Raw genomic sequence first — 23,526 nt, 5'->3', positions numbered from 1 at the left:
CGCTTTCTACTGTAATGAATGTGACGTCATTATGACTGGCTGAGAACATTGGGCATCGAGCGCGTGCTGTCCATTGCGCTATTGTGACGTCACTTGACAACAGCTCTTCCATCACGATATTACGGCACTTGATTATGACGTCACAATTACTCATTAATTCTCTGGTGAACACATCGATATTAACTCGCAGTGAAGGTTGTGGTAACAGTGCAGAAAATGGTGAAATGGTTATTATCCGATAAGACCATAAATTCACAAACATGGGTGAGCCTATAAGGTTCAACTCTCAGAATCCAAAGTTCAAGTCTCTGACGATTGTAAATCTTCAGTAGCATTTTAGTAGTTTAAGCTTATTAATGTTTTGCTTTTCTGTACTTTATAATTGCTACAGAATATTACATGCACGTGTAGTTAATTAGAGTAGATGCCTAATTGTGCATGTACCTGTTCACTGCACTGTTCCTCTAACAAATGCTACATTTAACACTGTTTTTTTTTGTAGATACCAGCTCTCTTTTGATTGTAAATCTACGTCAAATTACGTGGGTATGTAGGCAAGGTGCTATACGATCTTTATCTTGTGGGACATTTCCGCATTTTATGGCCGCTTTCATGGTATACCTTGGGGTTTTTCCTCCCCCACGCCCGCCATGCTGGGAATGTCTGTGTAGAATGGAACAAAAGCAAGGCATGGGTCTGTACAATGTTTAATGTTATACCATCATTTGACAAAATGGTCTATATTTTTTATATATTTGATCGGTGTTTTACGCCCTACTCAAGAATATTTCACCTATACGACGGAGGTCAGCATTATGTTGGGAGGATATCGGGCAGAGCTCGGGAGTAACCAACGACCATTCACAGGTTGCTGTCAGACCTTCCCTTGGATACTATTTGAATAATACAATGTTGTAAACATGCTAATAAAAGTCATGGAACGTGCTTGTACACGTATTGTTTTTCGCTGTATACACATCACTCTAGATGTTAAGGGATCTTTAAATATACTAAAGGAAATATTTTGTTTTCTTCTGATTATGTCACACTGTAGATAACTGTATATTACTTGTGATTTCCATGTCTGTTTCGCAATATACTTTACATTCTTTTGTTTGCAATATTTTCATGTCCACTTTACAATATGTTCGTGCATGCCTACCAACAAAGTTGTACCTTTTCACTCCAAAACGACTGGGCACGGTGGTTGTTATGGGGTTTATCGTTGCATATATCAGAGTTTATATTGGCATGAAGAAGCGAAAAAGATGAAAGTTGGCTTACCTGTATACATTCGTTTTAATATGGTCTATTACATAAACATGTAAGTCATTAATTTGAAACATGGCTATAGTTGTAAGCAACACAAATAGATCATTTAGGCCTATCTTAATCTATTCTTAATCTGTTATTAAAAGATGTCATCAGAACTAAAAACACATTGATGGTGTTGTGGTAAAAACAGCTTTCCCTGTTTCTACAAAACATAGATATCAGTGCATGTATACCTGTAGAACAATTTGGAACACTTGCAGCACCTTGCTCGATTTTTCGTTATTTCCGTGTTTATTTGTCAGAAAACCTTACAGTAGATACACAAGACTTTCAGCAAGTTTTGCAGTCCAGCCGTGTCGCCCTAGATATTTTTTCACCTCCCTGTGAATGTAATCCGAATTACACAATATCGATTTATTATTCCTGATATGATCTTCATCAACAACAAAATATAAGTAAACCAATGAAGGTTTCATGTTCCTGGGGAGAAGTTGAAGATACATGTTAGCTTTCATTTTTTATATCATCATCTAGAGTATTTTTATTTTTTGTCATTTACAATTACGCTATTCCCATAAATTACCTTTACCGACAAGAACAAAAAAGCTAGGGTTGAAATTATTTCTGACATTTGTGAGGTTTAACCACAGTATAATTCATGTTGCCATCTACCTTGCAGTAAAGTGTCCCGTAAAGGTGTCCAGACTTACGATGAATCTACAGGAGCGGCCAAAAACCAAACAAAGTAAGCTGATCATGCAATCTTTTGTATTTAATGACGATTAGTTTTTGCTAATTTATTCGAATTAAGCTTAGGCGTAAGAAAAAATTGTATTAGCGAGCAAATTCTTCTCGTATCAGTCTATTCTGAATTTCCCTCTTGTCGTGGCATGTACAGAAGCCAGGAAAGCCACAACGATACCACTGAGGACGGTCAAGTCAGGAGACTGGAAAGCTTAGTCCACTTTAAAGTTTTCTCAGTATTAACCCATTGTATCCAAACTATAAAATAAGGAGGAAAATATGGTAGGCTGTAGGCAGAGAATGAATGAATGATTATGGCTTAACGCCACATCGGCAATATTTCAGCCATACCGTGGCGATGTAGGCAGAGATATTCAGGAGTGAGAAAATCTGTGTAAAATGTTTCTTTTCACCGAACCTGTTTTTTATTTGAAACGACATATTTTCACCATAAACTAAGTAAAATTAAAAAAAAAGACGTCAGACAAATGAAAATCAAGAAAGTCCAACATGCCTACACTTTACATTCGGTCTCGGACTAATGAAGCAACCATGTGAATCAGAACGTCTTTTATATCAAGATTTATTGTTGAAAGTCATAGCCGTTCCATAGAGGTGATTTAAACTGACCGTTAATAACTGAAAAAATTTTCAACAAAATTTTTATTTTGCCTTGAAACAGCCCTTCAGGCTGCATTGGGTAAGAAAATAGCCAAGCGACAAGAGACGACGATCAGTTCTGATGTCATAGAAGGTGATAGTGATTAAGAATGTGCCACGTGACAAGGAAAAAATAATTTAAAAAAAAAACAACCACAAGGAATAAAGACAAAAATATATTTTTGCTATGGCCATATCTACACACGCTGAGGTGAAAAATGAGAATACAATGAGAATAAGTGAGTGAGTGAGTGCTTGGGGTTTAACGACAATGATAATAAGAAAAATATGTCTGGAATAAACCACCGGCAGTTATCTGATAAACTTTTGATTTATCCATTTGATCAGATTTGTAAGTCACAACGTAGTCAACAATTGTTCACTTATATGACGGCGGTCAGGTTGAAGGGTGAAGGAAACCTGATTGTCTGCAGTAAAGCACCGTCAATAGGGGATTATCGAGTTCGAACTCTTTTGTCGTGAAGGCAAAAACAGTCCTCTTATGTCATGTGACTTGTAAAAATTGTTAGACAAACTTTGTTAACAATAATTCACCGATCACTTGTCTCACCCTGTTCCAGAGACACAAATGACACCTGTTTCCTTTAGGAAATACTCAAGTTCACAAACGTTCAGCTAATCAATTTTCTCTAAAAGTCTAAATTTCTTTTCATACTTTTTTCAGACGCTCATGTTATAATAAACGAGGTTCCGGAACAGTTGCCTAACATTTTTGACAGGTCACATGATACACTAGAACTTTTTTTTACCTTCAGCGATAAAAAAGTTCGAACACGAAACTCCCGTATTGCCAGGTTCAGTACCTGACAAACATCCTAACGTAAAGCCACAGCATGATCACTGACCCATTACATAACATAATCAATAACCCTGTCTGTTTATATTCTATTACATATATGTTGACGGCTCTATTATTGCTTCTGGCTAAAACTAAATACACACATTTTGACTTCAGATAACAACAGAGACAATATGTATACATGTATAACCAACGAGATGACATCCAAAGCTCTTGTCCCAGTCATCGTCAAACTTGACGGGGAAATTTTCATCTCACATGTAAGACTTTCTCTGTTTATAGTCTTCGTTTGTGTCGGCCATTGTGCACTGTACTTCTTGTTTGTGTCGACCACTGTGCACTGTACTCCTCGTTTGTGTCGAGCATTGTGCACTGTACTCCTCGTTTGTGTTGGCCATTGTGCACTGTACACCTCGTTGGTGTCGACCATTGTGCACTGTTCTTTTCGTTTGTGTCGACCATTGTGCAGTGTAATCTTCGTTTGTGTCAGCCATTATGCACTGTACTCCTCGTTTGCGTCGGCCATTGTTTACTGTACTCCTCGGTTGTGTCGACCATTGTTTACTGTACTCTTTGTTTGTGTCGAACATTGTGCACTGTACTCTTCGTTTGTGTCGGCCATTGTGCACTATACTTCACATAGAACATCAATTTTGGGAACTCAAAATTATGATCTAGAAATTGAGGACATATTTTTTGAAATATAATTGGTTGATTTGATTTGATTTGATTGGTGTTTTACGCCGTACTAAAGAATATTTCACTTATACGACGGCGGCCAGCATTATGGTTGGTGGAAACCGGGCAGAACCCAGGGATAACCCGCGATCATCCGCAGATTGGTGACAGACCTTCCCACGTACGGCCGGGAAATATAAGTTGGTTTTAAAAATACATTCATAGCATTGTTTTCTCCTATCAGCTATGATGCTGAAGTTTAGTGTCTTTCATTTCTTTCAGAAAGAAGCAATTGAACAACAGGATCTATATCGTAACTGGGCCCATTGCAAGATTGTTCGAGGCTATAAAGATTGTGTTGGCCGGCACGTTTGATGCCGCCATCTAACCTGCGGTGGTCGGCCAACACACATCCGGATGGAAACCCCCAGCACTTGGTCGTGCGCTCTGGGGACATATGGGTGGCTGTGGGGCTGGATCCCACAGAGGGCATTAACATGGATGTCCAGTGGTTGGGACCAGCACACGTTCGAATCCCGCAGGTGAATTACTGGCAGTACAAGGTCGCATACAAGGGCGTTGTTTGCTGTGACCAAGGCATCAACGTCCTATATGGAGTCTGGTAAAGCTGGTGTGTCATCGGCAGGCTGGACGAAAGGGTTGATTTTTCTCGACTCTCGAAATTATTTGCCTAACCGACGCATTAGTGCATTTTTATATTTTTGTACCTTTTATATATCCAGAAATGTCAACTTCATAACATGGTTCATTGCATTTCATAGTTAGTAAGGGAATGAAATCTGTTGAAGTCATGCTATTGAGTTTTATAAGTGATAATTAACTATGGCATCACATACATTCAACAAAAACAAGTAAAACAGGCGACAATAAAAGTAAAACAAAAATACTTAACTCTTTCTGATGAAATGCTGCCAGTCATACAAGTTTGCTGGCGTTGGTGTAATTGGGAAACATTTTTATCCTGAAATTTCCTCTCTTTCTGCAAACAAGCAATAAATGGATGTAAATAATATGTGTAATTAAAACTGACCACATTTTTTCGGCTAAATCTTTGGGAAGCAAGTGTTTCGGCACACTTGTATAGCTGGTTTCCAGATGAGACTTTCTGTGTTTACATCACGTCATATCCATCATCAAATTAAACTGAGTCACACCCAGTACCAAACGTTATTCTTGACAGATAACTCTTTAAATTTGTGCATTCATGTTACAAAAGATTTTTTATGTATATGTATGCTCATATATCCCTCCTAAATTGGTGCGTTCCAACTTCAGAACATTTTTTATGTATGCTCATTCAAAAGTGGATAAATAAATTGGAAAAATTAAGAAAGTTTTGTTGTTGTTTTTGTGAAATATTTGTATCTAATTTGAAATACGGAACTTTTGCGCCTGTACGTCTTAAAATTTATGCTTTCAAATTTCCAAACAATTTTTATGTACAGAGTTTGGCAAAACTAAGAAAGTATTTTTTGTTTGTTGTTTTGATAAAACAATTAGAAGTACAATCATTTCTGTCAATACAATAGTTACTGTAATAAACCCAGTTACATTAACTGTATTTGCTTGGTTATTTCGTTAGTGTTTTACGTCAGCTTAAGAATATTTCACTTGTATTATATACGCCAGGTGAAAAGTACACGGATTTTTTCGCTCGATAGCTGATAAATGAGTTTTATTTAATCTCTTATAGTATATGATCACACGGCAGTATGGTTTTAGAGTCGGCTGTTAGGAAAGTTTGTTATAAAAACAATGTATGATATCCACTCATATCCACCAAGTTAATTCTTGGTGAGGGATGCATGCTTATGAACTTCAACATCATGAATTAGGAAAAGTATTCTAACGGCTAAAAGAAATTGACTATAGTGTTTGTCCCCGGCTTCACAGCTGAGTGACCGTGTTGTCTGGTGTCCGTACACTGTGACTGGGGGTGCATCTATTCTGGTGTCCGTACACTGTGACTCGGTGCTGCGTGTAGTTTGGTGTCAGTACACTGTAACTGGGGGTGCATCTATTCTGGTGTCAGTACACTGTGACGGGTTGGGGGGGGGGGGGCGTTTAGCCTGGTGTATGTACACTGTGACTGAGTGCTGGGTTTGATCTGTTGTCAGTGTATTGTGACTGAACGGTGCGTCATTTTTGGTGTCAGTATACTGTGGTTGGGACTTAATTATCTTGACAGAAATTCTAATACAAAAACGGTTGTGGATGTCATGTTTTTGATAACGCGCGGTAATTAACACACATGACGTCAACAATGGAACATCCTTCTTGTGTTTTCCATGTATGCAAAACCCGAGCACAATACATGTACATAATGAAATACCACCCGTAACATTTACCTTAACATTTCTTTAACTATTTTTGCACTCCGACACTCGGGATATGCCATTAGCTACGTCTGTAATGTGTATATGGGAGTTAAAATACACGCACTGAAACGTTTTTTTTTCATTCGACCTACGGAAGAGTGGGATCGCATGATGAGATCTTGATATGGCATCATAATTACACAGAAGCCGTCTTGTGTGTGGCAGAGTTAAACAACTCAAAATATCTTAACAGTTAATAACATTGTCCAGTTACAACACCAATTATTAATTTCGTCCAATAAGTCAAAAAGTAATATGAATTCCTCATTTCATCTTTATTCCATTCATATATCGCACTGAAAGGCATTTTCCAAACGCTGCAGTACTGTCATTCTATACTATTTTAAAGACAGCCTTCAGTTATGCATGTATTCTCTACAAGTTGATAATCAATACGAAAAAGACAATTCATTGATTTTTTGGAAGGTCCTAAACTGATAAAAATAAATCTCTTGCAATTTCAGTTGAGATGGCTGTAACCTGTTTTCATTAACTGACATCATGAAAAAGAAAATTACTCGCTTTGGCCATCTTTTCCTTCATGTGTCATGTGCGCTTAAGACTCACAAGTCTCTCCTAAGGGCATTATGCTGAACAGAACAAATGACTGTCAAAAATGTTTGATGAACAGAATTACGTCACACGAAATGTAGCAATACGGCATGACAAATGCTTGACGCTCTCCTCCACGAGAGCGGGAAATTTTTTGATATGACATGAACGCATCTATTAAATTTGTAAACAATTCTAGAGTTTATAAATAAAGTGAAATTCATTAGATTACATCATGGGCGACAAGTATGGTATAGTGATGAAGTTATTGTCAAAATCATATCCGGGATTCGTTGTCGTTGTAGGAGTTGATAGGTCAATATATTTAAGCGTCCTCTTCTGCCTCCCCTTCCTCGTCAAACTCTCCCTCCTCCTCAGCCGTGGCGTCTTGGTACTGTTGGTACTCGGACACCAAGTCGTTCATGTTGGACTCGGCCTCAGTAAACTCCATCTCGTCCATACCCTCACCGGTGTACCAATGCAGGAAAGCCTTACGACGGAACATGGCCGTGAACTGTTCGGAGATTCGCTTGAACAGCTCTTGGATGGCTGTGCTGTTACCGATAAATGTGGCCGACATCTTGAGACCACGGGGTGGAATATCACAGACGGCGGTCTTGACGTTGTTGGGGATCCATTCGACAAAGTAGCTGCTGTTCTTGTTCTGTACGTTCAACATTTGTTCGTCGACTTCCTTCATGGACATACGACCACGGAACATGGCGGCCACCGTCAGATAACGACCGTGACGGGGATCGCAAGCGGCCATCATGTTCTTGGCGTCAAACATTTGTTGGGTGAGTTCTGGGACTGTCAGGGCTCTGTACTGCTGGCTGCCCCTGGAGGTGAGAGGGGCAAATCCGGGCATGAAGAAATGGAGACGGGGGAAGGGTACCATGTTGACAGCCAGTTTACGCAGGTCAGCGTTGAGTTGACCGGGGAATCGCAGACAGGTTGTCACACCGGACATTGTTGCTGAAACCAGATGGTTCAAATCCCCATATGTCGGGGTGGTCAGCTTCAGGGTTCTGAAGCAAATGTCGTAGAGAGCCTCGTTGTCGATACAGAAGGATTCGTCTGTATTCTCGACCAGTTGATGGACGGACAGGGTGGCGTTGTAGGGTTCTACAACTGTGTCAGACACCTGAAATATCATGAGACAAATGTAAAGATTACGCTGTTAAACAGACAGGATCAAAACAAATATTGCGCGATATACAATATATAAGTAAAGATGGACGAGTAAACAGAATAATTGTAATACTTCAGGATTGCAGAGTTGGCAGTTAATTTGGAAGATTTGTGTTGTTTGCCCAGAAGATATATTATGTGCGTCTTCCCCAAATATCATTTATGTTATGTGTGTGAAAGGTTTTCTAGTCTAGTCTCCTGCTTAATATTGGGAATTGGGGTAGATTATTCATTTTGAATATCCATTAGCATCCATTACATTGCATAAGAACTTTGGCAAATATTCCAAATAGAAATTCATTATTTCACCAGCATTTTGTATCCATCTGTAATCTGAAAAAAAAATCATTACTTGCAAGGTGCTTAACTATAAAATATAGTTCACCTTTGGTGAAGGGACGACGGAGAAGGTGTTCATCACCCTGTCGGGGTACTCCTCTCGGATCTTGCTGATGAGAAGGGTACCCATTCCAGACCCAGTACCCCCACCCAGAGAGTGGGTCAGCTGGAACCCTTGCAGACAGTCACAGCTTTCGGCCTCCTTCCTCACAACGTCCAGAACCGAGTCGACCAGCTCGGCCCCTTCCGTGTAGTGGCCCTTGGCCCAGTTGTTACCAGCACCGCTCTGACCGAAAACAAAGTTATCCGGTCTGAAGATCTGACCGAATGGACCAGATCGGACGGAATCCATGGTACCGGGCTCCAGATCGACGAGGACAGCACGTGGAACATACTTGCCGCCTGAGGAGAAAACAGCCAATGATCGGATGACTATCGGGGAAATAATAGTTATGCAAAACCTTTTCATTCGTTCAAGAAAAATTAACATTTTTGGTTAATCTAGATACGAGCGCCTCAAATCGGATGATTATGTTTTAATATTTTCACAATGTACTTTGTCCAGTGACGAGTGAAAAAAGTTATTCACTTATACCTGTAGCCTCATTGTAGTAGACGTTGATTCTCTCTAGCTGGAGATCAGAGTCCCCGTGGTAGGTTCCTGTCGGATCGATGCCATGCTCGTCAGAGATCACCTCCCAGAACTAAAAGAAAAAAAGACATCTTTAATATTTCCAAGGAGACTTCTTATTAAAAAGCCCCATTTACACACACGTTATAAAAAATATTGCCTTGAAAATATTATAGTTATAGGCAAAGTATTGTATGAATAAAAATCAGTTAATATTGTCTTATCTGATTTAGCGTGTAAAGGATTCAAACAGATTGTTACCTTAGCACCGATCTGGTTTCCGCACTGGCCGGCCTGAAGGTGGACAATTTCCCTCATGGTGTCGGGGGCATAGGTAAACCGTCTGGCAGTTGATGTAAAAACGGGAGGAGATGCTTTGATGATTCAAGCACTAGGTACAACATGCTTATATTCTGTTCAACCGAAGCTCACTTGGTTACATTCGATACAGCCGAGGCGAGAAATAGTTATAATAGTTATACCCATAAGTCGCTGACGACTTGTGGGTAGCGGAAGGATATTGCCATAGTGAACTTCTGTGCAGTCTAGGGCATGTTAATTCCCGTTTAAACAATCATCTTGGAGGCAGAAAGTGTCAACAATAGACCTATGGGGGTAACCCGATTCTGTGTTATACAATCAAGCCCCACATTATATAAGTCACCAAGCTGATTGCTACATGCTGTGCTAATCTATTGACAGAATTGTTTGCTGCAAGTAAAGCGTTTTAAAGTAATCGGTTTATTAACAACATACCACAATTGTAATGCTTATACACTACAGCCAGCTACGCAGTGTCTTCACCTATACTTTGCTACGGTTATGAGTCAACGTATGGAATGTATGAACTTTTGTGTCTTCAGTATCATATGTTTTCATTGACCTTCTCGCAGCAATCTGTATCAGCCGCACATAGGGCCTAGACTTACGCATCGGCCGCACGTAGGGCCTAGGCGTCCGCACAAGAGGAGGAATACTGTAACAACAGAGAGGAAAATCCAGTACATAACAATAATTAGCCACCCAGATATAAAGGTTTCAGAACATGCAAGCCTAAACTAATTAAACACTATCAGACATTTACTTGAAATAAACCAAAATCACTAGAAATGCACGAGTATTTCATCCCAACGCCAGTCTACTACAGTGGAAAGAAAACACTGCGGAGAACAGGAAATAATACGAATTAATAATTTACATATTTCTGTAATGCTTACTTAGATATGTAGTCTAGGTTGTCATTACTAGGTATGGCCATAACTCATATATGTTAAGCTAAGTATGTATTACATTTAAACGCTTTAGATCTGAGATCATATCATTCACGAGTGTAACTGACATAGTTTGCATATCGTGAAAACAATACGAGAGGGGATATTTGGTGTATTACTGCATGAGACACACATTTACATGTACATGTAGTCATTCGTTCTCCAGCTGTGTAGTCAGTTGTTCATTCGTGCCTTTTCGATGACGTTTTGTGGGCACTCTGGTGACGTAGTATTCATTTATTGCAAGAGAATAATGGACAGTACCCCTTGGACTCGTACAGCCGTTGTGATGGAAAAGAGAAAACCCGGTTATTATCTAATCAACTTCCACATAAATATAAGTGATAATGTAGAGAACAAAAAAGGAATTGTGACCAGTTACACGTCTGGGTGGGGTATCTATCAATGCACTGTCTGTACTTGAACATAAGCCGATGTACATGTGTGCTTGTAGCCCTAGCCTCGTATTGAGAGACACACACAATATATCAATGGTCTTCCACATGCCCATTTGCATTTTGTCTGTGTATTATTTTAAAAGGCAAAATATCCATCTTCGCCAGTCATATCAAATTGTCTCAGTTTACCAACAATAGCTAAACATACATAACATTTCAGTAAATATATAACAGACTCGCACCTGTACTATATATAGTGTTGAACTGATTCTAAACTGTGGATAACTTTGGGAGCTTTATTATTTCTTTTGAACCTTAACACGATATTTTGCCAAGGGTAATGGTTTGGACTATTCTAAAATAATAGCAAAAATTCGATTGGATTAGCACTGGTCAGTTTGTTTCCCATAATTCTTGGATACATGGCCTTTTTAAGCTCATGCTAGGATTTCGGGTTGATTAATTATGTGTAATTATAGTAATGACAACAAAATTCAAGTGATTAAAAATTCTGTATTTACTGTAACATGACTGTTCAAAGTGGTCCAACCGATCAAATAATCCAAATTTTAAAGATGTTTCTTTGGAGGCCTTCCTTGGTAAATCCCCGAATCTCTGGTGGTTACATATAATAAATTAGTGAAGGATTTCTTGGCCCTTAGGTTTATGTTATCGATATCAGCTGAGTTACTTCAGCAGTTGATCTCATCACACATAATGAGTCCTGGCGGATCAAACTGAGCATTTTCATCCTAGTTGGATGGGGAGTTTTCTTTTGCTTTATATTTTGAGTTGTTGTATTTAGCGCGTGGCATTTTAGATTCACAAAGTAATTAATATATAGTAAGAAAATTATTAAAAATGTGATATATGTGGCTGTAAAAATACAGCCTTTTCCTTTAATATTCACTCTATAAAATGAAGGTGGAGTCAAGCTGTTTTACCATATACTTGATGGTTTCTTGTTTAGCTCTTGATGGCATAATTTTTTTAACGGTCATTATGTATAGTCAATAAATTAGTATGTAACATCGAATGACCTCCCTGCAGCACGCGCTATACAACGAAAAACGGAATTTTCCTTCGACATAACTCACATTAAGATGTCCAACATATTAAATGACCATTTCTATATCCTAGTGTTATATACATTTAGCGTTACACCATTTTAACATTTTATTTATTTATTTGATTGGTGTTTTACGCCGTACTCAAGAATATTTCACTTGCGGCCAGCAATATGGTGGGTTGAAACCGGACAGAGCCCGGGGGAAACCCACGTCCATCCACAGGTTGCTGCAGACCTTCCCACGTACGGCCGGAGAGGAAGCCAGCATGAGCTGGACTTGAACTCACAGCGACCCCGTTGGTGAGAGACTCCTGGGTCATTATGCTACGCTAGCGCGCTAACCAACTGAGCCACGGAGGCCCCCTTTTAACATTTTAAGTGCAAACTTTGGCAGCTCTTATTTACATACTTGTTGTATACGTATATTCCGTATTCTGAAGTTTAACTTTAATCTTGTTCATTGCATATTGTATTTTTCCATCTCTTTTGTCATATATCATATTGTTATGCCCACAATCTGTTAACATTTTAGCTTAACTTCTGTGTCTATATATAGACTGTTTGTTATGGAGTAAACGACTTTGTCCGAAAATTTAGGCCTGGGAGTTTCTTGTCAAATGGATGAACGCATAAACGAACGAACGGACAATTCACGAAAAACCAACTATTAACCAAACAGTTTAAAATAGCTTCTTGAGTGCCGATGTCTGGATGAAAATGTGTCCACGCCTTTCGTTAAAGGCAAAGAAAACACTAAAATGTAGTATGTATCAGATGAACTACCATTAAAACATGTCCAGGAAAATAGTTGAATTTACTTTTTTTACAACTTATTTAGCGTAGTAAAATGCATTTGAATACTTTATTCTATGGTGGCCTTTTCTGACCACAATGGGACGATTGTCATCACATAAAATGTTAGCTACTTAACACACATTAGACTGCTACGTTTCATCATGCATATACATACAGATCTATGAATGCATTCGCTGATTTGATCTTGAAATGAATTTAGGCAAAAAGTATAGATGTGACGTAATTGATACCGTCTGGGTGGCAACAGACCAACGTAGAATCTGATCGTTTAACACAGTTTTACTCGGTTAGAAAAATTCTGAAAAAAAAAATAAATCCAACTATTTAGCTGGACATTTAGCTGGATGTTTTAATGGTCTTTCAGCTGATATATATTTCATTTTAGAGTGGTTTTTGCCTTTTAGTATTGGCAGATTTAAAGTACAAACAAATCTTTTGGATGGTTACATATACTATCCAAAAAAAGAAACGCATAGGTGTTTTGTTTCATTTTAAAATGAAATAAATACATTTTGTCTTCATTTCATGAGCAAAATGTGTTTTAATATTGTTAATAGTCACAGTTAGCACACATTTTATTCCTCAAAACATTTCTTGGTTGAAAATGTTGAGTTTGGAGGCCGTTTTTGGAAGAAATAAAAAATACAGCACCACACTGCATCACGTGCAGTCTTACACGCCGAACTTACGCATGGAAAGCATGCAGTGTGTGACTATAAAACCGCAACTTCGGGCCGGAAATCGGCGTCTTTCAAGTGGTGTTTTCAAGCTGATTCAACATGCCACGTCTTGACACTGTCACAAGAAATATTGCCATTGGAAGACTTCAAGCTGGAGAGTCCCAATCGTCCATTTCTAGGCGTCTACACGTCAGCCAGAGCACGATTTCACGGCTTGCTGCCCGCTACAACAATACTGGGACAATAAATGACCGTCGGCGTTCAGGTCGACCACGTGTCACTACAGCAGCCCAAAATCGCTACATAAAGGTCCTCCATTTGCGTGACCGTTGTGCTACAGCTGAAAGCACAGCAGCCAGCATACTGGGACTGAGGAGGATATCAGGTCAGACAGTGTGGAACAGGCTGAGGGAACATTGACTGAGAGCCAGGAGGCCCTATGTTGGGATCGTGCTGTGTCCTCACCATCGCGCCAATCGCCTCCGATGGTGTAACAACGTGACTGCATGGAATCTACGCAGCTGGCGACGCATTTGGTTCAGTGATGAGTCCAGATTCCTATTGCAGAGACGTGATGGTAGAAACCGGGTTTACAGACGTGCTCACGAACGTTATGCCCCTAACTGCGTACACCAAGTGGACAGATTTGGTGGAAGGAGTGTGATGATGTGGGCAGCAATATCGTATACTGGTCGTACAAATCTTGTCCACGTTCAGGGAAATCTTACGGCCGTACGCTACCGAGACACCATCCTGCAGCCACACCTCTTACCTGTCATTGACGTTCAGCGGGAGTTGTTCCAGCAGGACAACCCCAGACCGCACACGGCACATGTCACAAGGGACTCCCTCGCCGAAAACAATGTAAATGTGCTACCCTGGCCGTCCAGTTCCCCGGATCTTAACCCAATTGAGCATCTGTAGGATGAACTTGATCGACGTCTACGCCAACGTCAACCTCAACCCCAAACGCTTCAAGAGCAAGTTGCATGTTTGCAGGAGGAGTGGCAGAACATTCCCCAGGCCTCTATCCAGCGTCTCATCCAGTCCATGACAAGGCGTGTCAGAACTGTTATTCGTGCCCGTGGTGGTCACAACAGATACTGACATTCCACTCAAGTGGGAGACTCATTGTGAGTGTCTTACCTCAAGTTGATGGCCTTGTTGTCTAGATATGGACCCTTCCTTAATCTGTGTAAAAAAATATTTGCAGAATAGCAATTCTTATTTAGTTATGCATAATTGAAAAGACTGCATCACCTCCGCAAAAAACCGGGTTATGCGTTTCTTTTTTTGGATAGCATATATTATTGATAAATTATTCCACGACGATCAAGTCGATGGTTGCAAAAAAAAAGGAAAGACCAGCTAAAAACATCAGACATCCGATAAGACACATGGATTCTGAAAGACTCAGGAGTCGACATAGCAGAATTTGGATTTGAACAAGAGACCTCGTGGAAAAAAAGACCATCAGCCTCAGACATGAGTCACATTTAAGCACTTGGTAATATGTTCATGATTTGAACATTTTCACAGACTTCGTCATGTTTTCTCAGTAAAAACCATAAAGCAAAAAATTCATTATTTGCTTATTTATTCCAGTGGTGTTCTTGATATATTTAAATCAAGCCTCGCCGGCTAACATTAAGGCAGGTGGAAACCCATCACCATGCGCAGAAAAAAAAATTCAGAATAATAGTAAACCCATCACCATCCACAGGGTAAAAATTCAACATAATAGTAAACCCATAACCATCCGCAGGGTAAAAACTCAACGAAATAGTAAATCCATCATCATCCAAAGGGTAAAAACCCAACATAATAGTAAACCCATCACCATCCACAGGGTAAAAACTCAACATAATAGTAATCCCATCACCATCCACAGGGTAAAAACCCAACATAATAGTAACCCATAACCATCCGCAGGGTAAAAACTCAACATAATTGTAAACCCATCACCATCTGCAGGGTAAAAACTCAACATAATAGTAAACCCATCATCATGCGCGGGGAAAGAATTCAGCATAATAGTAAACCCATCACCATCCACAGGGTAAAAACTCAACATAATAGTAAACCCATCACCATCCGCAGGGTAAAAACTCAACATAATAGTAAACCCATCACCATCCGCAGGGCAAAAATTCAACATAATAGTAAACCCATCACCATCCGCAGGGTAAAAACACAACATAATTGTAAACCCATCACCATCCACAGGGTAAAAACTCAACATAATAGTAAACCCATCACCATCCGCAGGGTAAAAACTCAACATAATAGTAAACCCACCACCATCCGCAGGGCAAAAATTCAACATAATAGTAAACCCATCACCATCCGCAGGGTAAAAACTCAACATAATAGTAAACCCATCATCATGCGCAGGGAAAAAATTCAGGATAATAGTAAACCCATCACCCTGCGCGGGGAAAGAATTTAGCATAATAGTAAACCGACCACCATGCGCAGAGAAAAAATTCAGCACAATAGTAAACCCATCACCCTGCGCGGGGAAAGAATTCAGCATAATAGTAAACCGACCACCATGCGCAGAGAAAAAATTCAGCATAATAGTAAACTTATAGCCATCCACAGGGTAAAAATTCAACATGATAGTAAACCCATAACCATCCGCAGGATAAAAAATAAACATAATAGTAAACCCATCACCATCCACAGGGTAAAAACTCAACATAATTGTAAACCCATCACCATCCGCAGGGTAAAAACTCAACATAATAGTAAACCCATCACCATCCGCAGGGCAAAAATTCAACAAAACAGTAAAACCATTACCATCCGCAGGGTAAGAATTCAACATAATATTAAACCCATCACTATCTGCAGGGTAAAAATTCAATATAAATTTTTAGTACCAATGAATATAAGTAGAGAGATATTCTGTAACCTAGAATGCAAGATAACTAAGGCCAGATAATGTTGAGTGAAATCGGCACTTGCGGGGTCGATTCCACATTGCCATTTCTAACTGATGTAAAAATTTAGCACCTCGTCACAATCCATAGTTTTCGGTATTAGAAATGTTTCCCTGCGCTGGTCAAAATTTTAATTTCTGTAGGGACCAAAAATGAGAACTAAAATCGTATTTCAATGTTTGACTTAAATCAGAAATGATTGTGTGCAATCAGTCTTGAACATAAATGTAACATATTTAACAACTGTAGTATAGTTTTGACGAAGTCTTGTCACTGAACATTCAATAAATGATGAATGACTGTTAGGTTCTAGCATAAATGGAAGACAAATTGGAGTGAGTGAGTTCTTAACAAGGATTTTTAACGTCGCACTGAACAATTTTTCACTCATATGACGACAGTACAAACTGGAAGACACAAAGCACGTTTTGTATAATTACGGATTTATTCTGTCATGTGCCTATTCGAAATTCAACTACGCACGGGAGAAAGAAAAGTTAGGAATATAATATTCACCCATCACAAAGCACCCTTGCTTTACTGTACATATAAAAGCCTTCAGAAACCCACTCTTTCGACCATCAGTGGCATTGCTGCCAGGCCCAGAAAAACCTTAAATTGGCATTTCTGTGTGTTACCAATCGCTGTTTCCGTTCAATACAGTTTAAGCCTTATTTATTTTGTCGGTGATGCTTTCTTAAAACATAAAAGATTAGCTCGATTGTTACTTTCACCTGTGTTGAGTGACAGCCTGTTCTCGTCACTGCAACTCAAAATCCGCTGGCCCGACTCCATGGATCCTCGTATCTCAGCCGGTATGGCTTGGCTTGGCTGCGGAAGGAAAACCTTGCTAACTTCTACACAGGTGCTACCATAATTCCATGGATGCCCAATGGGGAACTCGTAAAACTCCTCCCCGCCTGTATCTAGACGGTCCAAAGCTCTAAACTCATTTGATCTTTCCTTTATAACGTCACAATTATCGATGTACGTGTGCTCATAAAACGTAAATGAAGTACTTACGCACTGCAGAGTCACAGAAGAAAACGATGCGTTCTGGTGTCATTTGATCCGTCTGTGTAATTCGTCGTCGAGACTCCCATTCATGTGAGACACAGAAGGCGGGAGCGCGTCTGCGTAATCTATGGTGGACAGTGTATGAACGAAAATCGGTCATCGCATCGCACAGTCGCTGTTCTATATACGCTTTTCCAGGATCTAATACAACTCTACAGGCTATCGGTGTCTTCAAAATAGTTATTGTAAAACTAAAAACCATTGAATCTCTTGTAGCATATAATCAAACGGCAGTATGGTTTTAGAGTTATATGTTAGAAATTGTGTATAAAAAACAATGTAGTATATTCGCTGAGACAATACTGTAGGCTGTAGTACTGCATGGAATCTGTTCTAACCTCGTGTTGTTGCAACTGCTGTAAAGCAAATTACTCTGTTTAAAGCATGCGCTATAGAGTTTAACATTATGAATTGGAAAAATGTATTCTAACTGCATTTTCCTTGCAGTAATCAAGACCGACAGCATATTAACATGTACAGCTTGGGGAGTTACGTATTACTAACGAAAGGCAATTATGTTGCAGTATGACTTGAATTGGAGATATATCTTGCCTGTTGTCAGTACACTGTGACTGGATGCTGAGCCTTGTTTGGTGTCAGTATATCTTGACTGGGATGTACGTCTAGTCTGGTGTCAGTCCACTATGAGTGAGTGGTGCGTCTTATCTGGTATCAGTATAGCTTGACTGGGATGTGCGTCTAGTCTGGTGTCAGTCCACTATGAGTGAGTGGTGCGTCTTATCTGGTATCAGTATAGCTTGACTGGGATGTGCGTCTAGTCTGGTGTCAGTCCACTATGAGTGAGTGGTGCGTCTTATCTGGTATCAGTATAGCTTGACTGGGATGTGCGTCTAGTCTGGTGTCAGTCCACTATGAGTGAGTGGTGCGTCTTATCTGGTATCAGTATAGCTTGACTGGGATGTGCGTCTAGTTTGGTGTCAGTCCACTATGAGTGAGTGGTGCGTCTTATTTGGTATCAGTGTGTCTTGACTGGGATGTGCGTCTAGTCTGGTGTCAGTCCACTATGAGTGAGTGGTGCGTCTTATCTGGTATCAGTGTGTCTTGACTGGGATGTGCGTCTAGATTGGTGTCAGTACACTGTAAGTGAGTGGTGCGTCTTATCTGGTATCAGCATATCTTGACTGGGATGTGCGTCTAATCTGGTGTCAGTACACTGTAAGTGAGTGGTGCGTCTTATCTGGTATCAGTATATCTTGACTGGGATGTGCGTCTAGTTTGGTGTCAGTACACTGTGAGTGGGCGGTGCGGCTTGTCTAGTGTCAGTACACTGTAAATGGGTGGTGCGTCTTATCTGGTGTCAGTACACTGTGAGTGGGTGATGCCTCTTGCCTGGTGCTAGCAAACTGTGGGTGTGGAAGAGTTAAACTCAAAACTCAAAATATCAACAGTTAATACCATTGTCCAGTTACAACATTAATTCTTAACTTCGTCCAATAAGTCGAAACATAATATGAATTTCTCACTTCATCTTTATTCCATTCACACATGGCATTGACAAGCATTTTACAAATCTGCAGAGGGGGCAATTTTATAGAATTCTTAAGAAAGCCTTCTGTTATAAATGTATTCTCTAAACGATAATAATCAATACGATGAAGAGAACTCATTGATTTCTTAGAAAGTACTAAACTGATAAAAGCAAATCTCTTACATTTCAATTGAGATAACTTTTAGGCCTGACCTGTTTTCTTTAACTGAAATCATGGCAAAGAAAATTCCTTGAATATTTAAAATTTGTCTCCCTTTCCGTTGGCATCTCTAAAACCTCCCTTTTTGTGTTCTTTGTGCTCAACTCTCACAAGTCTCTCCTAAAGGCATTATGCTGAACAGAACAAATGACTGTCAAAAATGTTTGGTAAACAGAATTACGTCACACGAAATGTAGCAATACGGCATGACAAATGCTTGACGCTCTCCTCCACGAGAGCGGGAAATTTTTTGATATGACATGAACGCATCTATTAAATTGGTAAACAATTCTAGAGTTTAAAAATAAAGTGAAATTCATTAGATTACATCATGGGCGACAAGTATGGTATAGTGATGAAGTTATTGTCAAAATCATATCCGGGATTCGTTGTCGTTGTAGGAGTTGATAGTTTCAATATATTTAAGCGTCCTCCTCTGCCTCCCCTTCCTCGTCAAACTCTCCCTCCTCCTCGGCCGTGGCGTCTTGGTACTGTTGGTACTCGGACACCAAGTCGTTCATGTTGGACTCGGCCTCAGTAAACTCCATCTCGTCCATACCCTCACCGGTGTACCAATGCAGGAAAGCCTTACGACGGAACATGGCCGTGAACTGTTCGGAGATTCGCTTGAACAGCTCTTGGATGGCTGTGCTGTTACCGATGAATGTGGCCGACATCTTGAGACCACGGGGTGGAATATCACAGACGGCGGTCTTGACGTTGTTGGGGATCCATTCGACAAAGTAGCTGCTGTTCTTGTTCTGTACGTTCAACATCTGTTCGTCAACTTCCTTCATGGACATACGACCACGGAACATGGCGGCCACTGTCAGATAACGACCGTGACGGGGATCGCAAGCGGCCATCATGTTCTTGGCGTCAAACATCTGCTGGGTGAGTTCTGGGACGGTCAGGGCTCTGTACTGTTGACTACCCCTGGAGGTAAGAGGAGCAAATCCGGGCATGAAGAAATGCAGACGCGGAAAGGGCACCATGTTGACAGCCAGTTTACGCAGGTCAGCGTTGAGTTGACCGGGGAATCGCAAACAGGTTGTCACGCCGGACATTGTGGCCGAGACCAGATGGTTCAAGTCCCCATATGTCGGGGTGGTCAACTTCAGGGTTCGGAAACAAATGTCGTAGAGAGCCTCGTTGTCGATACAGAAGGATTCGTCTGTGTTCTCGACCAGTTGATGTACGGACAGTGTAGCATTGTACGGTTCTACAACTGTGTCGGATACCTGAAAGTAAAATCAGAAAAGTATAATACAAGGATAATTCCGGTTTGTAGATGTGGATATGTACCTTACACAAATTATACAAAAAATATTGATCACCAGATTTTCCCAATATGTACCTTTGGTGAAGGGACGACAGAGAAGGTGTTCATCACCCTATCGGGGTACTCCTCTCGGATCTTGCTGATGAGAAGGGTACCCATTCCAGACCCGGTACCCCCACCCAGAGAGTGGGTCAGTTGGAAGCCTTGCAGACAATCACAGCTCTCGGCCTCCTTCCTCACAACGTCTAGAACGGAGTCGACCAGCTCGGCCCCTTCCGTGTAGTGGCCCTTGGCCCAGTTGTTACCTGCACCGCTCTGGCCGAAAACAAAGTTATCCGGCCTGAAGATCTGACCGAATGGACCAGATCGGACGGAATCCATGGTACCGGGCTCCAGATCGACGAGGACAGCACGGGGTACATATTTGCCACCTGCAAAATAAAATAGTTATTTGCATTTTATTAAATGTATATTTTGAAAATGTTTGCAAGGTACTCAGTGCTCAAACTATGCATTTTACACGTTTACAGTCCAGTTTGCAAATGTTAAAGCTATGCATCGTTTATGTAATTACCTGTGGCTTCGTTGTAGTAGACGTTGATTCTCTCTAGCTGGAGATCAGAGTCTCCGTGGTAGGTTCCTGTCGGATCGATACCGTGCTCGTCAGAGATCACCTCCCAGAACTAAAGTGTGAAATAAAAGAAATTTGTTACAGATAAACTGTACACCAAAAAACTGCAGACGATATTGTGATATTTGATAGGATTATTAAAATGTGTTCTGTAAACTAACAGAAATTGTACGGAAATATATTCCACTTTACAGTGACATCTGAAGAAAGTAAGGGAGATGAAAAGATGTTTGATGCATCGGACAGATTATGTATAGTTTTAATATTCGGTGATAATGTAGACTATTATAAGTGGTAGTAAATAAGAGTTTTCATTTGGAAAAGTATTGTTACTCTTACGGCGGCTCATAAAGTAGCGTCCTGACAAACTCAATCCAATCACTACAGGTGTTATCGATTCCAGTTTAGCACAAAAGTCCTATAGTTTAGGATGGTGTGGTGACCAGGAAAATATCACATGCGTGACAAATATAAGTCTGACAAGGAAGGGAACTATAGTTTTGCGTGACCCGAGAAATATCAAGGAAAAACTGATATATCCTATATAAGTAGGACACCAACACTACACACTAAATTGTTGGCGTTTAAATTTCTTTTGGCATTTAGTAATTTGTAGAATATATTGGAAAGAATAATGAATGCACAAATAAATTAATGTGTCGTTTACGACGAAAGATGGGGCAATTATACTTGTATTGTGGGATTGGAAGTACGCCTACTCCTAACAGGTAGTTTGTTTACATAATCATTTTTGTGTTATCATGGGTGGTGTTAGCACGGTTGTCTGTCGTGCATTCCGGGGCGGAAAATGCCATTATATATCAACACCCCGAACACCTTCTAGCACGGTGAGTAAGCTGAACTTCGTCCCCTATAACACTAATCATAGGCCTACATATGCGCTTAGTGGCAAACAATGTGCGTTTTATTCGCTGTTATCTTTCAAGTAGTTTGATTGTGTAAACAGACATTTTTATGCTTTGATGAAACGTCGAAAAGGTCCGCCAAACTTCGACTGATATACTGTGATCTTCTGTATGTAAGCCTACAGCACCTGAGGCAAACTAGTAATAAATAATATAAATGATTGGATTTCCACTCGAAAACACCATACACCTTAAGATCACCTTGTATTAACGATCTGCGTGATTTCCAATATGACCTGCTTAAATGTTGCAAGATTGCAGTTTTGCCTCCACGACAATTCCATTGACTAATAAAAAAATGCTTTAGGAATTTCCTACCTTAGCACCAATCTGGTTTCCGCACTGGCCGGCTTGAAGGTGGACGATTTCTCTCATGGTGATTGGTTGCTCGGGTGTACCGTCTAGACGTGGAGGAAGGAAGGAAGGTGTTTTGAATATTTCAGGTCGGCTATCACGTATATATAAGCATGATAGCCTGTTTTACCCCTGGCAACAGAAGTGACTGAGAACGTGAAAATAGTCCGATAAGAGCAATCACTGTTTTAGTTACTGTAATCAGCAAATAGCCCCAGTGTAGCGTAGGAATACTTCTATAGTTACAGGATTATCGGATTAGCGCGTGTAGTGACCTGTATACTTCTGTTTGAGACTGGTCAGCACTGCTCTCGATGCATGCTGTGTACTTCACGTGCGTGCTATACAATGTGTCGTCCATGAAACTAATCAGGCCTATGCACCGGCAATTCTAAAATCTACTTTCACTGTGTATCTCGCATTTTTCATTAAAGATTGTATTTCTACGGAGCAATGTTAGGCATTTTCATTATTATAATAATATTTGTCCGAAATCAATCTTTTTAAATTCCGGTACTTTTGCGATGAGCAAATAGCCTGTGTATATGTAGAGTCTGTCAGTACAGCGTAGAGAGTAAAACCAGAGCAGCGACGACAGTGTGATAGCTGGCGTATGACTACACGTAATCTCTGATATACACCCTTTTATCAATTTACCTCAGTCAACGTTTTACTCTAACTGTTCATGTAAATGCATAAATAGTAGGAATTTAAAAGGCACCTAGCATTATGGCTTAATAATAAAAAAAAATGCGAAAAAAAATTGCAATTGCAATTTATTGCTGGTCACAAGTCCGGAAGTACTTAAATGCCGTGTTGTCATCATATTTTAACATACAATGCAATAAAAACAATGCAAAGAGACCAGTGTTTACACATATGGTAAATGTACATGTTTCATTGACAATTCAAGCTGAATGTACCAATTATTACCTTAACCCGCGTGTTGATCTTAGAAAATATTCACATTTCCACGCACATCAAGCTCAGGTGAAAGTTATTATCTCGGTAAATTTAACATTTTCACTCTCTGCAGACCAAAAAGCCTCTACCAGTAAGCTAATTTGTGCATTTGAACA

At 40.1% G+C, this 23,526-nt stretch overlaps 2 protein-coding genes across 2 annotated transcripts; both read right to left on the bottom strand.

Annotated features, from left to right (window-relative positions):
- Nucleotides 1-7,453: 7,453 nt before the first annotated feature.
- LOC135473935 (tubulin beta chain-like) lies at nt 7,454-9,607 on the bottom strand. Its single transcript, XM_064753891.1, has 4 exons — nt 9,551-9,607; nt 9,254-9,362; nt 8,705-9,060; nt 7,454-8,272 (listed from the first exon to the last, which is right to left on the bottom strand). Exons 1-4 carry the CDS (start codon nt 9,605-9,607, stop codon nt 7,454-7,456), a joined length of 1,341 nt encoding a protein of 446 aa, XP_064609961.1.
- Nucleotides 9,608-19,676: 10,069 nt separating this feature from the next.
- On the bottom strand, nt 19,677-22,468 carry LOC135473900 (tubulin beta chain-like). Its single transcript, XM_064753834.1, has 4 exons — nt 22,412-22,468; nt 21,111-21,219; nt 20,612-20,967; nt 19,677-20,495 (listed from the first exon to the last, which is right to left on the bottom strand). The coding sequence occupies exons 1-4, from the start codon at nt 22,466-22,468 to the stop codon at nt 19,677-19,679; spliced, it is 1,341 nt and encodes a 446-aa protein (XP_064609904.1).
- Nucleotides 22,469-23,526: the final 1,058 nt, after the last annotated feature.

This window comes from Liolophura sinensis, chromosome 8 (assembly GCF_032854445.1).
Source record: "Liolophura sinensis isolate JHLJ2023 chromosome 8, CUHK_Ljap_v2, whole genome shotgun sequence".
Taxonomy (NCBI): Eukaryota; Metazoa; Mollusca; class Polyplacophora; order Chitonida; family Chitonidae; genus Liolophura; species Liolophura sinensis.
The sequence above is the reverse complement of the archived record's forward strand: the minus strand, read 5'-3'. Positions and strand labels throughout refer to the sequence as shown.